The 16178-nt window shown below is 33.1% G+C and overlaps 5 protein-coding genes and 1 non-coding gene across 6 annotated transcripts; 3 read left to right on the forward strand and 3 right to left on the reverse strand.

Annotated features, from left to right (window-relative positions):
• Positions 1–122: 122 nt before the first annotated feature.
• On the reverse strand, positions 123–2080 carry LOC106442651. Its single transcript, XM_013884311.3, has 7 exons — positions 1818–2080; positions 1608–1694; positions 1297–1524; positions 1053–1208; positions 911–961; positions 671–817; positions 123–567 (listed from the first exon to the last, which is right to left on the reverse strand). Exons 1-7 carry the CDS (start codon positions 1971–1973, stop codon positions 193–195), a joined length of 1200 nt encoding a protein of 399 aa, XP_013739765.3. The 5' UTR covers positions 1974–2080; the 3' UTR covers positions 123–192.
• Positions 2081–2758: 678 nt separating this feature from the next.
• On the reverse strand, positions 2759–5083 carry LOC106440518. The gene is given in 7 exon segments (XM_048762911.1): positions 2759–3149; positions 3251–3417; positions 3512–3562; positions 3634–3792; positions 3873–4100; positions 4220–4306; positions 4412–5083. Coding segments are annotated over 7 exon segments (1248 nt in total). The 5' UTR covers positions 4577–5083.
• Positions 5084–6799: 1716 nt separating this feature from the next.
• LOC125590022 lies at positions 6800–11147 on the reverse strand. The gene is made up of 7 exons (XM_048762868.1): positions 9504–11147; positions 8946–9032; positions 8651–8869; positions 8389–8544; positions 8252–8302; positions 8027–8164; positions 6800–7713 (listed from the first exon to the last, which is right to left on the reverse strand). Exons 1-7 carry the CDS (start codon positions 9660–9662, stop codon positions 7330–7332), a joined length of 1194 nt encoding a protein of 397 aa, XP_048618825.1. The 5' UTR covers positions 9663–11147; the 3' UTR covers positions 6800–7329.
• A 73-nt stretch (positions 11148–11220) lies between these two features.
• On the forward strand, positions 11221–12651 carry LOC106440520 (probable aquaporin PIP1-5). Its single transcript, XM_048762876.1, has 3 exons — positions 11221–11903; positions 12014–12154; positions 12303–12651. Exons 1-3 carry the CDS (start codon positions 11277–11279, stop codon positions 12396–12398), a joined length of 864 nt encoding a protein of 287 aa, XP_048618833.1. The 5' UTR covers positions 11221–11276; the 3' UTR covers positions 12399–12651.
• A 1252-nt stretch (positions 12652–13903) lies between these two features.
• LOC106444512 (tetraspanin-5-like) lies at positions 13904–15212 on the forward strand. The gene is made up of 3 exons (XM_013885984.3): positions 13904–14522; positions 14592–14911; positions 15029–15212. Exons 1-3 carry the CDS (start codon positions 14031–14033, stop codon positions 15060–15062), a joined length of 846 nt encoding a protein of 281 aa, XP_013741438.1. The 5' UTR covers positions 13904–14030; the 3' UTR covers positions 15063–15212.
• Positions 15213–15492: 280 nt separating this feature from the next.
• LOC125607671 lies at positions 15493–15655 on the forward strand. The gene has a single exon (XR_007338746.1). It is a non-coding gene; the product is annotated as a U1 spliceosomal RNA (small nuclear RNA).
• The last annotated feature ends 523 nt before the right edge of the window (positions 15656–16178 follow it).

The following is a 16178-nucleotide window of genomic DNA, read 5'->3' on the forward strand; positions in this document are numbered from 1 at the left end:
CATTCATGAAGTATAAAGTAGCTTCCACAATCACTTTCAAAACAATCAATTGAATTATTCCCAATTAAACACACACCAAAGCATTCTTGAAACTCTGTTAAATCTCATTAAAGAAGTTCCAGGATCCAAACATCCATTTTATTTTCTTATACTTAGACTGAAGAAACAGAGGATACTCAGAAAGAAGAGATCTTAAACACATCCCCCTGGCCCTCCATAGAAGAGAGAGTCGAACCAAACTCTAAGTTGACCTCGACCAGGCATTACTCTATAACATTTTGGGGTGTTTGCAAACATCATTACACGAAAACTTGGCTCTGAAAATATGCTATCATTATTACTGACCACTTCAAAACCATTCACATAGGCTGTCTTTGTGTAACCTTCAGCCGGGAAATGCCCACTTCCCATGCTTGGACTCTTCTCATTCACTGGACTGTATACTTCTCCTCCATATGAAACCAAACCTGCTCCCTGGCCTAAGCCTGATTTTGTGAACAATGAGTTTGGCCAGTATCCAACCATTTCGTCGTGTACAAATAACCACCAATTTCCTGTGACGATATCCTGATTAAACATGCAATATCACATATACTTTTACCATAGATAACCATTTAATTGAGACTTCTACTTTCACATCAGTAGGAAGGATGCCGGGTGGGATTGTTACCTTATAGATGACGATCCCTACTTCACTTTGGTGGCCATCGTAAATAGAAACTGGTTCAAGAAGGATGCCGAGTGGGACTCTTTTGCTCACTTGCACAAAACCAGGACATAATGTATTATAGCAACCTGTCTTGATAAATCCATCTGCCTGTTTTAAATCAAAGAATACACAAGACATACCATGAGAATAAAAGAATCAAGATGTTATTAATAAACCTCTTAAGAGTTTTTGAAAACATACAGTCCAGTAGGTGTATAAGCGACTGTGATTCCGGTTCAACCATTGATAAACCTGAGGGACATTTTAATATAAGAACTAATGTAATTTAAAAAGTGAAATATCAGAAAAATCAAATCAAAACCCAAGATCCTTTCTGACTTACTATCCATCCAGCTCTAATGCTTTGAAACTGTTCTTTAGAGCCGCCGGCAATAAGCATACTCGCAGAACTGAATTGAGTGGGTGAAACTTTTGGTTCCCAAATACTAAGGTTTACCTTTGCTCCATAATTTTTATGTCCGTAGTCAGCCATTGCAAACTAGAATACAATGAGAAGAAATAATTAATTATTGTAGGTGAGATATTGCTCTACATGAAGTACAAAAGAATGTATTAGCATTAAGTACATGAAAACCAGTTAAATCAATGTTCTTATCCTTTGAAGTAACATATGTTGAATATTTGGACCCCGTAGATTTTAAACGCTGAGATAGTATAAGATCTTCATGTGTGGTCCTCTTAACAATCACCGTCCCAAATGGACAACTAATGCCATCTTGTCGAAACGGCGTGGAACCACCATTCTTTGAACTGCTATTGTTTATTGTCCATTTAGGTATATTTCCAGGCCTCAACTGCACATGGTATGTCAATCCATATAGAAACTTAGATCCTTAGGAGTTTCTATTATGGAACTTCTTATATATAAGACTAAAACCTGAATAGTATGGTTCTTGAGGAGAGGATGATCAAAGGCAAGCTGCTTATTAATGTCGATGCAATCCAGTATATCACCATGCTCGGTCTGTGAGAAATGAAATGCAACAAACTTGATGTGATCCAAAAAGAAATCATAGTGATTCTGGTCGCATAAACAACCAAAACCATATATGATATCTATCATATTTGTAGAAAGGCTAACTTTTACCTGGAAACTGGTGACTGCAGGTTTATTGATAGAGTTGAGTAAACTAACGAGTTCATTTTCCTCCATTTCGACTGGCATTGTTCTGTCACTTTTGGCAACTACAATGAGAGCTATTGCTGAAAAAGTCAGCAGAAGAAACGTTGCAAAGGAACTCATGGCAGTTAGACAACGAATCTTTCTTTAAGTAGTCTTTCCAAGAAGATATAATGAAGCAAATCAACTGTATATGTGGTGTCACACTACTCAGAATCAACTAATTAAAGAATCAATAAACAGTGACTGGCAAATGGTCTCTAATGGAAAATCAAGGATCGTAAAGTATCTCATAAGAGGAAGGAAGCATATCCATTATGTAAAGATGTCCCATATTTTTTTTTGTTCAAAAGATGTCCCATATCTGAAACCATTAATAAATAGATAATAAAAAAAATCTAAGAACCATTAATAAAAGGGTAAATTAGCCCAATAATCAAAAAGAGACAAACAAAAAAAAAATAGCTCTCTGTTTTTAATATAACAAGCAACCATTTAATTGTTGTATAATTGAAATTGCCTTTGCCTTTTGCGTATGTTTACAAACACTAAGAAAAAATAAATAATAATATGTGTTTCAAAAATAACACTAATAAATTTGTATATAAACACTAGCAAATGAGACTTCTATTTTTAATATAATAGACTTGACATAAACATTCCATATATTATAGGTAGGTTTAGTATACGTAACCGAGAAAAATAATCTTCATAGGATTAGCATTTTATATGAATGATAGTGATTCATAGGAAGAAAGTAAGGCAGTTTAGAGGATATGAATAATCTACATAGGACTAGTATTTTATATTCCAGGTGAGTTTGCACTCAACTCCAAATAAACAGTAAAATTGGTGCTTGATAGACCATATGTAATGCTTGGATACACTTCAAATATCTAAAGATCCTGTCATAGCTTATCTAAATTCTTAAGACCTTCTGACTCTTCAGATGATAATTGCCCTGTGCAACCGCCAGGACCACCATAGAAAACAGCTCTTATCCAAGGATCATCATCATCATGAATAAACTTGGCCTTATAACAATTTGGACTGCTCTCATGTGTCTTTATAGTATAGATCTGTGGAATCAAAGCTTCTCCCTTTCCATCAATGATTTCAATACCGTTTATAAATGCTGCTTTTCCCATACCTTCATTTGGGAAATGCCCACTGCCCATAAATGGACTCTTCTTTGTCAGTGGACTGTACACTTGACCTCCCCACGATGCCTTATCCGTTCCTTTAGCTAAGCCTGAAGCTATGAATAATGACTTTGGCCAATACCCAACATTCACACCACCAAATATAAACCACCAATCTCCTGTAGCATGATCCTGTTCCCGGCCGGTTTTAAAAAAAAAGAGATGAATATCCAAATGACTTAGGAAGAGATCACTAGAGACTATGGAGCCTTTTTTACCTGATGCAAGCTTAATTCCATCTGGTACTGTGTACCATCATAAATCGAAACTGGTTTAAGAAGGACACCAAGTGGTATCCTCTTACTGACTTGCACAAATCCTGGACATCTTATGTCGTAGCAGCCGGTTTTCTTATATCCATCGGCCTGTTTCAACCAACCACCAAATACATAGCACTAAGACACCATGAAGGTTATAAATATTAGCCTAAACACTTTGAAGAGTTTCTCAAAAACTTACAGTCCAGTAGGTATACAAGTGAATGTGATCTTGGTACAGCAATGGATTGACCTATAGTATTCCAAACATTTTTATCAAACTTGTAAGAAACTAGTACCGAACAAAGAAGGCACTAGGCTTACCATCCATCCAACTGAAATACTGGCGAGGTTTTCAATAGGACCTCCAGCAATAGCCATGGTTGCAAGACTAACTTGATCTTGTGACACTTGTAGATCCCATAGGTTAATGTTTCCTTTTACTCCAGAAACAGTGCTATATTCGTAATCAATTGTTGCAAACTAATATCCATATAAAACAAAGACAATAAGAAAACATAAGCAGAAAAATGGTCGTTGTGACTGCATAGTAAGGTTCTTACATGATGTCCAGTTAAATCGATGTCATTTCCCTCTGTATGGACATGTCTATGTCTGTTGAATCCAATTGATTTCAGATGCTGCACGTTTAACAGATCTTGCATTGTAGTCCTTTTAACAATTACGGTTCCATCTGGACAGCTTATGCCCCTCGGCAGAAGCTGCAGGGGATCAAGTTTCTGTGAAATATTTTTGCTTGTGATCCATTTAGGTACACTTGTAGGCTTCACCTGAATAGACATCAATGCGTTCGAAAATTCAATCATTCACTAGCGAGCTTTAATATTTGTATAATATAAAGACTTCATCTCTGATAAATATAAAGAAAACTCTGTAGTTAGCAAAAAACCTGAACAGTGTGGTTTTTGAGCAGATGATGATCAAAGGCTAGTTGCTTGTAAATGTCGATACAATCAAATATTTCACCATGTTCAGTCTGCTCCAAATGAAAATTGAAAAAGGTGTATATAAGTTAAGGTACACAAATAAGATCATGTCAGGTTTCTTCAACGTAATGGAAAGCATGTATGAAGAAGGCAACCTTGAAACTCTTGATTGCTGGTTTGTTGATAGCTTTGAGTTGCCTCTCAAGTTCTTTTTTCTCTTTTTCTGATAGTATTGCTCGTCGATCTCGAGCTGCTTCAGCGACTATTATAAGAGGGATTGTTAACAGAAGTTGTAACACAAAGTTGTTGAAGCTAGCCATTAATTCTCCAAATTAAGATCTTATCTTTTCTTCTGCAAGAAAATGATATTCTTTATAGTGAATTAAAAGAATCTGTTATAATGAGCAACTTAATATTACAATTAAAATTGTGATTACAAGTCCAAGGAAAACCCAAAAACTGTCAAAGAAAGTTAAAATCTCTATAACATTATTTGAGAAGTCAGTTTCATATGTGTCACGCTCACATTAATTCTCACGATGGTTGATTACATAGATACCATTAATGAACTAAATTGTTTTATATATGATTGATATTAATAATGTATTTCCTTTTTTCATAAAAATATTTTAGTTAACTTTTTAATTTAATTTTCCTTTTTGAATCTCTATAACATTATTTGAGAAGTTAGTTTCATATGTGTCGCTGGTTGATTACATAGATACCCTTAGTAAACTAAAATTTTCATATATGATTGATACTAATAATGTATTTCCTTTTTTCATAAAAAGATTTTAGTTAACTTTTTAATTTAATTTTCCTTTTTGAAAAACAAATAAATAAATAAAGAAATATTAATAAAATATAAACATATAAATTTTAAAATATAATGAACTTTAATTATTTTCTAAATTTACCTAAAACAACCTAAATAAAAAGGAAAATCTATAAACTTTTAATATATATATATATATATATATAACGTGGATTCACAAAAATTGTAAATATAAATTATTTTAAAAATATTCTTCTAAAACATAATAATATTTTTTACTTTGAGTATTAACTTTAATAGATTTTATTGGTATTCATTTTTTAATAATAAGATTTTAGTTAACTTTTTAATTTTATCCTTTGGAGAAACACAAAAATAGAAAATAAATATTAATAAAATATAAACATAGAAATTTTTTTGCAAAGAAAATTAATTATTTTTCTAAAAACCCATAAAGAAAAATAAAAATATTTAAGCTTTCACTGTATATGTATATATAACGTAGCTTCACAAAAAAATTGAAAATATAAATTCTTTTAGAAATCTTCTTCTATAAAATTATCCCCGTTTTCATTTCGCAAAATTTTGCTTATTATCCATCTTGCCGTAACATTATAAATTGTATTGTTACTTTGCTACCAGCCTACCATCAAGATAAATCTGATAATATTTTAATTTAAATATAATAACTTTAATATTTTTATTGTTATTTCATTTTTTTTATTAACATAAATTTTCTTCTTACAAAAACACATAAATAATGAAAAGGTATATATATACATAATAGAAATTATATAGATTTTATATATAGTTTTTTTATTCTTTGTATTCATTAAAAACATAAACAAAAAAGAAATATATATAAGCTTTAAGATATACTTCAAAATAAAGTAAAAAATAAAATAATATAGATATCCAGGATATATTCAAAAATAATAATTTTATTATAAATATATTTTATACTAAATGATTAAAACTAATTTTTGACAACATAAACTGATTATATAATATATTTTTTCAAAAACAAACAATTAGATTTTGTTACTATTTTAATGTATTTTAAAACCAAATAAATGTATTAATATGTAAGGCTAATAAACAAGAACAAAAATATTTTTATGATGAATATTAGTTTGAATAAATGATTATAATTTTAATAAAAAAACATTATCATATAATATCATTTTTATTTTTATTTTTATTTGATAATTACTAACTTAAAACTGAATAAACAATTCAAACAATGTTAGAATGAAAATTTTAATATGAGTTTTTGGTGTAACTTTCTTATGAATCAATAATCAATACTAACAATGTTATTCTTATTTTAGTCTAATTGTAATAAAATCTTTTGAGTCATTTGAAAAAAAATAGAACCCAATATACCAAAACATAAATAAGCAAACTAATCAAAATATGAAGAATCAAATAAAAAAATTGTTATGATTTAATTGTTTTATATATCCATAAATGTGTCTGAACTTTAAAAATAATACAAGTTATGTTTATGGAATCTTGATTTAATATATTTTTCCTATTTTTTCTAAAACAACATATATCAAATATACGAATTTTATAAAATATATGTGCAAATTAAAGTTTATACCCGTGCATGAGCACGAGAAAATCACCTAGTTATAATAAATTATCAAACTTATTTTATCTTGGACTTATATTATTAACGGTCACAGAAAGTTCAAAGGAAAAAAAAAGATCTGAAATTTAATTCTGTATATTAATACTGAAAAAAATACGTTTCTCCTTCAGCTATAAAATTAGCTAATGCTAATCTATACAGAAAATTAAATCTTGTAAGAATTTCTACTTGCGTCCAAAAGTAGGTAACTTGCTATATAGACTAGAAACGTAAATAGAATGGTTTTTGAACAGAGGATGATCAAAGGCGAGCTGCTAATAAATATTAATGCTATCTGTGTTAAAAACAAAAATGTTAATGCAATCAAATACATCACCATGTCCAGTCTACAAATATGCAAAGAAATAAACTTGTTCTGATCAGAGAATAAACCAAATATGTTTCTGATAAACCAAAGCAATAAACTAGCCAATGCTCAAAACTTCAAAAGCAAGCAGATGGGGCTTATTGGAGGAAATCATGGCAACTAATATAGTGCCAAAAAGTTAATCCAAATACATAAAAAAGTGCCAACAATACTTTTGTAATTCACTTCCTTCCTAAAGGGACATTTTGTGCTACGAGCTCGACGGTAAACGTTACGGAGATGAGTCTAAAAGAAGGAAATTACATAATTAATAGAGTCTAGAAGCATAAGGGTGTTAATCAGTGCATCCTGCAGGTCCTCCATAGAATATAGCCCTAGACCAATACTCACCACGACGTGATATCGTTTTGACGTTATAACAAGTTGGACTGCTTGCGTATACTACTAAATCTTTTGCTGGTGGCATCATAACTTTTCTTGTATAACGATCGATCACTCTAAGACCATTGATATAAGCTGCTTTTCCGAAATCATCTTGCGGGACAAATCCACTTCCCATGATTGGGCTTATTCTATCTTTATCTGCACTGAAAACTTCTCCTCCCCACCAAACATGATCTGCACCCTCGGCTAAACCACTATAACTGAACAATGGATTTGGCCAGTACCCAACTGGCTCCCCCTTTAGCACATACCACCAATCTCTTGTCAGACGTTCCTGTTTAAACCAAAACCAGTAAATCTTCGTTTAACAAAAAAAAAATGGAAACCAAATTAATAAAAACATTTGTAATTTTTTTTGGGTTTGGTTCGATTTAGTGCAATTTTATCTGATAAAGCCAACTCAAAACTGATTTTTGGTTTATTCTAATTGGTTACACTAAACTAATTTTGTACATTTTAATTTTGTTGGGATTTAAGAAAACAATACTCATCGATCTATTGAGAAATTTTTACTTCATGTTTTTGGTGAAAAATATCTAATTTCCACTTTCGATATGGGAAAATTTGAGAACATTGGTGCTATATACCTGATATATGCTGATTTCTAGATGAAATTGTTTACCACCATACTTGGAAACTGGTCTGGCAACACTTCCTAGTGGGAACTTGCGGCTCACTTGTACGAACCCGGGACATAATGTATTGTAGCAACCTTTCTTGTTTGCCTGTTTTGAATAAAAAAAGACTGATTTTACCAGTGTAGATGGACCATATGATGAAGTCAAAACTTGTAATATTTTTGAGAAACTTACACTCCAGGCTATAAATAAGCTACTATGATTATGGTTCAGTTTCGGGGACACCTGGGAGATATTTTCTTTTTATGTCAAATTTATGGTTTTTATATCATTATGAAATTATTTTAAGTAAAAATTGGATTTGGACTTACAATCCATCCAGCTGAGATGGTCTCAAAGTCTTCTCTACTGCCACCTTGGACATATAAACTTGAAAGACTATATTGATCAGGCTCGACTTGGGGATCCCATACATTAATGTTTCCCTTTCCACCAAAATTGAGTGCATAGTATTGAGCAACGGCAGTCTTAATATAATCAAAAGAAAAGGAAAAAAATTATAAGCACACGTTAGGGACCTTAGGGTTTTTCTTTTAGGAGGCCTCAGCTATGTGAACAAGAAATGATACTTACATAATGACCAGGTGGATCATCGTTCCTGTCCTTTGAAGTTGGTTTCAATCCTAAGGATTCTAAACGTTGGAATTGTATAAGATCTTCAAGTGTAGTTCTTTTAATAATCACAGTCCCAGGTGAACAAATTATGTCTTCTTCTTGTCGAAATGGAAGAGAAGTTGATTTTTGAGAAGTATTGTTATCTCTTGTCCATTTAGGTATAGTTGTAGGCTTTAACTGCATATGATATTTGAATCCATTAGAAGAAGAAAAAATCTGTAATAGGTTTAACTTGTGTTTTGTAGAATAAAACCTGAACAGAATGGTTCTTGAGCAAAGGATGATCAAAGGCTAGCTGCTTATGAATGTCAATGCAATCCAGTATATAACCATGTTTGCTCTGTCGAAATACAAAAGGCAAAGAAAAAGGTAATGTGCTCTGAAATGACTTCGATTGTTGCACTTAAAAGACACATGGTTGGTCCAAATACAACAGAGACCCAAAGTGAGGTTAAAAGTTATAGCCACTCAGTTTTTTTTTTCTTATACAAAATGCAAATATCTTTGGTTCTAATCAATTAGTATAGTTTTTTTTTTTAAATAAGTCTACAACATCAAAACTGCTTCGTTTAAAATATTGTATTGTTGAAATATGATTATTTTTGTTCCTTCCTACAATGTAATTGCGCTAATTCATTAAATATCTTACATAGATATATTTCCTATAATTTTTATGTTTCCATTCCCAAAAACTGCTTTTAAACAGTGATTGTACATAGAAAGATAACATAAGTTTCATGTTCAACATTTTCTTGTTAATTTTATTAAGAAAAATATCAGAAGGTTAAGAAAACAAAGGGCTAAGTTTTACTTGGAAACTTTTGATCGCAGGTTTATTGATATGGTTGAGAAGTTTCTCCAACTCTCTTTTCTTCTCTTGAGATGGTATTGTTTTTCGACTCTCTGTAACTAAACTGATGAGAGTTATGGTTGACAAAATCAGCAGAATAAACTTATTGGATGACCTCATGGAAAATCAACTATTTTAAAATATATTTTACAAACGATGAATGACGAAGCAGAGCAACTATGGTATGTATTTTTTGGGGGGGTAAAACTATGGTATGGACTTTATGTAGGATATATCCTACACTGATCTGAAACCATTAATAATATATGATAAAAATCTAAAAACTAACTAAATAAAATCTGAAAATATTGAACTAACCAAGAACCTATAAATAGTGTCTTTTACGCTTTTGTGGATCCTGAGGCGAAAGTGATGTACTAATAAACTGCAAAAAGATTATTTTGCTGTATTTCGTGCCTATAAAAGTATTTCAAATAAATGATTAAAAGAAATTAAACAGAAAAAGAAAAATAAATAAATGATTAAAAAGCAAAAATTAATGCAAAAGTGAATGATACAAAATTTCTACTATTTTCAATCACACTTTTACTTTTTATAAATCATAATATCTTCTTAAATCTGACTTTAGTTTATCGGAACCAATCCAACCCCAAACTTTCACTAACAAGAGTTTCAATTTGGGTTTGCTTTATTCACATACTACAACATATTTCAATCATTTGCCAGATTAGGCAATAGTGATGAAGCATTGGTAGCTAAGGCATCAACATTTTCGATGATGGCTACTTTGATTGTAGGCCAGTATTGACGATCGATATGAGGTGTATTCTGCGCTGTATGATAATAATATCATTTAAATAAATTGATAGAAACGTAATGTTGGATATGTCCATTTCATTTGAGTTGTAATATATTTGGTTTTTAACAATTATATAGATGTTGCGGTTGCTTAATCTTATGTCCATTCGTTTTCGCTGTTGTCCAGTCCATTTCATCTACCTACATCCACTGATTGTTGCCAAATGATTCTAATTTTTTAAGCTTAATAATGTTCAAAGACTAAACAAACCATTTATCCCCAAAAAACAATTAAACGTGTTTAAAGTCTTACATGTTTACAAAAAAAAACAAATAATGATAGCTAAACAGTCTTTACGAAAATGCAAAACATCGAAAACATACTTGTGTGCAATACCATTACCATATTGCAAATTAACATGGACTACCATAAATCTTAGGTAGATATCAGTTATGATAAACTAATTAAGTTATCTAAGTTATCTATTTTTTTAACACGACTAATTAAGTTATACTTCATCCGTTCCATTTTAATTGTCTATCTAGTGCTTATACACACAGATAAATTGAAAAATCTTATTAATAAATTTTGCATTGAAACTCTAAAACAAAACTTATTTTGAAACTAAATTTTTTTCTACAATGACAATTAAATCGAAATGGAGGGAATAAGAGCTGTCTCCAAGACACTGCATTTTTCTCTACTTATATTCACTGAATTAATTCTTATCAACTCATGTTAAAGAAAAACTCTTATGAACTTATATAAACATTTGAAAATAATAAGAGAAATTTTCATGGTTAATAACTACATAGAAGATTTGGAAATTGCTCAGTTAGCAAACGATTAGCTTATAAATGGAAAAAAATATTAAAATCTAGATATTTAATTGTTTGTTTAAATGGACCCGGCTATAAAAGCAGAGCCTCAACGTTTCACTTACTTCCATTCCATAGTGAGAGAGAAGAGAAACAATGGAGGGAAAAGAAGAAGACGTGAATGTGGGAGCAAACAAGTTCCCGGAGAGGCAGCCAATCGGTACGGCGGCGCAGACGGAGGGAAAAGACTACAAGGAACCACCTCCGGCTCCGTTCTTCGAACCAGGCGAGCTCAAGTCGTGGTCCTTCTACAGAGCCGGCATAGCCGAGTTCATAGCCACTTTCCTTTTCCTCTACGTCACCGTTTTAACAGTCATGGGGGTCAAGAGAGCTCCCAACATGTGTGCCTCCGTGGGTATCCAAGGCATCGCTTGGGCTTTCGGCGGCATGATCTTCGCTCTTGTCTACTGTACTGCCGGAATCTCAGGAGGACACATTAACCCGGCGGTGACATTCGGTTTGTTCTTGGCGAGGAAGCTTTCTTTGACAAGAACTGTCTTCTACATAGTAATGCAGTGTCTTGGAGCTATCTGTGGTGCTGGTGTGGTCAAGGGTTTTCAGCCACGGCCATATCAGTCTAATGGAGGTGGAGCCAACTTGGTGGCTCATGGCTACACAAAGGGTTCAGGTCTTGGTGCAGAGATCGTTGGAACTTTTGTCCTTGTCTACACTGTCTTCTCAGCTACTGATGCTAAGAGAAGTGCTAGAGACTCCCATGTCCCTGTATGTTGCTAAAACTCTATTCTTCTTTGATATTTTTGTTATTGATTTTGATTTATATTATTGGCATAGAACCTAACTCATGTGTATTTTGGTCGTTGGACATTCTGAAGATCTTGGCTCCGCTTCCAATTGGGTTTGCTGTCTTCTTGGTGCACTTGGCCACTATTCCAATCACTGGAACTGGAATTAACCCGGCCAGGAGTCTTGGAGCTGCCATCATCTACAACAAGGATCATGCTTGGGACGACCATGTAAGTTCCTTTTTTTTAATCACATTAACGGTTTCACTAAGTGTGATAGTTGTGACTTACATCAAATACTGAACTTTATGAAAAAAAAACTGTTACCTGAGTTGGTAACTAGATCGAGTTTGAGATTCTTCTGTTTTTATATCTGCAGTGGATCTTCTGGGTCGGACCATTCATTGGTGCTGCTCTTGCTGCTCTGTACCATCAGATAGTCATCAGAGCCATTCCTTTCAAGTCCAAGACATAAGTCTTCCCACATATTATTTGATCATCATCAAGCTAAAATATGTATCAATATTTTATTTTATGTGCACTCCTCTTAGTGATCTCATATATATGTCTCTTGTGTGCTACTACCTTATTCTGCCACTGGAGTTCGATCTTGTAACATTGTAAATGTGTAATTTATTATGTACCAATGGAATTATATCTTGTTACATTGTATTATTGTATATGTGAAAGTAACTATGTCAACGGAATTGTATCTTTGTTGGGCTACATTCTGAAAATCTGATATATCTTGGTTGATTCGAGGTTGGAAATGCAGAGTTTATGCCAGGCTTGTAAGAAGAAAGACTTAGTTGATCTTTCTTTCTTTTTTGATCGTCATGTAGAAAGTATGGAACATCGTTAGAAGACGCTCAATTTCTTACCTTTCATTAGGTTCTAATTCTAGTAGGTGCATGCATTAGGTTCTTGATCTTTGAGCTTAAGCTCTCAATGTTCAAATGCTTTGTTTCTGTTCCACATGTTAAATTTTCAGTAACAGAACCAAAGAACCAGAACTAGTTGCATCAATCAAATGTTTGATGCTGCATCAACTGTGCCACGAAGGTGTGAGAGTTCAGCTTGAGCTTGACCGTAAAAGCTAAGATAATAAGTACTTATTGCTTTTCTCCTATATTAAGTCGAGCCATTTATACTTATCTGACAAGTAATGATCAGAATTGTTTATTGTTTTATTCGTGGAAAAAAACACTAACTTTCTACCAAATCCCGAGAAATGAGAATTAACAATGGTAATCTAGTGGATTAAATGGCTGATATAGACAAGAAAAAAAAAGTTGATTAGCATCGAATATCTGGCAATTCAAAGACAAAACCTTTAAGAAATGAATTTAACAATGATGATGTAATTGATAAGTATAAAATATTTTTGATGATCAAATTTTTATCTTACATGTTGAAAGTTTGAACTGTTGTGTCCACGTAAATTCAACTTAATTTAGATGAATTCATGAACCAAAATGATATAAAGTTGGGCGGGGAAGTTACTTAATGGTTAAGAAGTTTGGCTTATGATTATCCCACTTTGTGAAGTATGGACTCCTTTATCGATATTGGAGCTGAGAGATGTTTCTTAATGGCCAAGTTCTAACCAAGAAACATAAAAGCCTAAATTGAAGAAAAAGTCTCCCAACCAACATTTTGAATTGTTATGAGATAAAGCTTCAAATATCATAATCTACGAAATAACAAAAAAAAATATATTGAGAAAAGGTAAAGCCACTCATCAAAATTCCAAAGTGGTGAAAATAAAGCAAGTGAAGACACATACATTATCACATAAAAAGTAGCATACACCAAGAAGTTAGATAAAAAGTTAAGAGAATAATTTTATCAACTTTTTTCTTTTGTTTTCTCTCTAAGTTTTTTATTTGAAATTTGATCATAATGTACGTGTGAATGTGTATATACCAACAGCAACTTTTTATTAGTTATATATTAAAAATGTCTAATATAAAGTGGCTGAAGCATATGTGATTAAGATATATAGAGAGAGAGAGACAAGCCAGCAAGAAAAATTGAGTACAAACACACACACACACACAAAAGAATAACTCCAAATTTTTAAACAACAGTAAAAGAGAGAGGGGAAATGAACAAAATGAGCAATACAGTGATAGGATTCTTGAACATCCTAACACTAATCTCCTCTATAGTTATAATAGGATCAGCTCTATGGATGGGTAGGAGCAAGACAACATGCGAGCATTTCCTTCAGAAGCCACTTCTGGTTTTAGGCCTAGCAATCATGGTCTTGTCACTAGCTGGTCTGATAGGAGCATGCTGTGACGTAGCTTGGGTCTTGTGGGTGTACCTCTTCTTCATGGTCTTCATCATAGTTGCGCTCATGGGTTTGACCCTTTTTGGGTTTATTGTAACTAACCATGGTGGTGGTGTGGGTGTGACTGGTAGAGTTTATAAAGAGTTTAAGCTTGAAGAGTATCATCCATGGCTTAAAACAAGGGTAATGGATGCTAATTATTGGTTGACTATAAAGACTTGTCTCTTGGGCTCACTCACTTGCTCTAAGCTCTCTTTTTGGACTCCTATTGATTATCTCCAAAAGGACTTGACTCCTCTTCAGGTACTCCTTTTATCTATGTTGCAATTAACAAATACTTGTTTCGGATATTAATCACAGTTTTATATATAGTCTGGCTGCTGCAAACCACCAACATCGTGCGTATACAACACGGAGACGCCAATACAGCAAGAATCCGATTGTTACCGGTGGAACAACGCTGCGACGGTGCTCTGCTACGACTGTGACTCGTGCAGAGCTGGCGTTTTAGAGACAGTGCGGCGTGATTGGCATAAACTCTCTATAGTTAACGTAGTCATTGTTGTCTTCCTCATCGCCATTTACTGCGTTGGTTGCTGCGCGTTTAAAAACGCCAAACGCCCTCAACATTACGGTTTTCCTTATGGACGTTACGGCATGTCCAAGTCTCGACCCGGATGGGATCAGTCTTGGTGAGATTTAAAATATATTATTTACATCAATGTTTTGTTTTGTTTTATTTTATTTTATTGAAAGTATACTTTTTATTTACTAATGCAACCAATGATTTTTTGTTTCGTGGAATGTAGGGCGAGGTGGTGGCGCGGTGGAGATCGGTATTAGTGAAAAATTATGTAATGTATTTTCGAGTTAGTGACTCAACTTAAGTCTTGGCCTCTTAATTATAAATACATATTGTACAAGAGAGCCTAATTTTCATTTATGATGTTGAAAAAAATTAGATTAACAAAGAGATGGTAGCAACGAAACATAGTTAAAAATCGCATAGTACTGCAACATGTTTAATTTAGCATACCATGGCTAAGACATTGATCATGAGTATATCATGGTAAAATGGGTTATCTTTGGGCAAGTCATGAGGAGGGCCTTAAGTTGAGGCCCATCTAGGTATAAATCTAGGGTTATTAATAAAATCACGAAAACCCTGCCTTGTAGATAACGTCTGCAAACATTTCTCCCATATCGGAAGCTTCACTATATGACACTCGTCCATGGCGTAGTATACAATAAGAAGATGGTCGAACTTTGAAAGATACTTACCTGGACGGGGTCGACTCTTGATCAAGAAGTAAAGTGGCCTAAGTTAGTGACTTCCATTGCACATTAAGGAAGGGTGCTTAGCTTAAAGTCTTCCCAAGTGGAAGAGCTTGCGTCATAATTTGTGGCAGTGGAGGCCTGCGTTCGCGCGGCCTCTTCCAATTTTAAAAGTTCAAATTTTGATCAAGAGGTCTAAAAGATTGTATGGAGCTTAAAATCCTCAGTTTCTACCATACCGAGAGCCTGGTGTTTATTTTTGTCAAGCAAAGAGGCTGATGCTAGAATAAGTTCTTATCTCAGATCTAAAGAAAACAAATTTCGTTTCTCTGATTATGAAATGCTTGACAGCTACTTGGTTGCATGGTTAGTTTGTAATACCAAAATGACTTAATTGTAAGATTTTTTTTTTTTTGCTAATTTCAATACAATTTGTAACTCTTAAAGCTTGACGAGCTCTCTATTTAGTATCGGCGACCCAAACAATGCCAAAAAGTTCTGTGACACATAAGTAAAAGAGTATCAAAAATGAGTTCATTCCCTCATCTCCTTCATCTTATCATTACCCACGAGCTAATTAAGCATTGAAAACATGAAAAATCACTTGTTGTAACATGTTATATTCTTTGGCTAAACCATTATCACTTTACTTTGATGGTTTTCACGTTTGAATGACTGTGATTT

The sequence above is a fragment of the Brassica napus genome, chromosome A3 (assembly GCF_020379485.1).
Source record: "Brassica napus cultivar Da-Ae chromosome A3, Da-Ae, whole genome shotgun sequence".
Classification (NCBI taxonomy): domain Eukaryota; kingdom Viridiplantae; phylum Streptophyta; class Magnoliopsida; order Brassicales; family Brassicaceae; genus Brassica; species Brassica napus.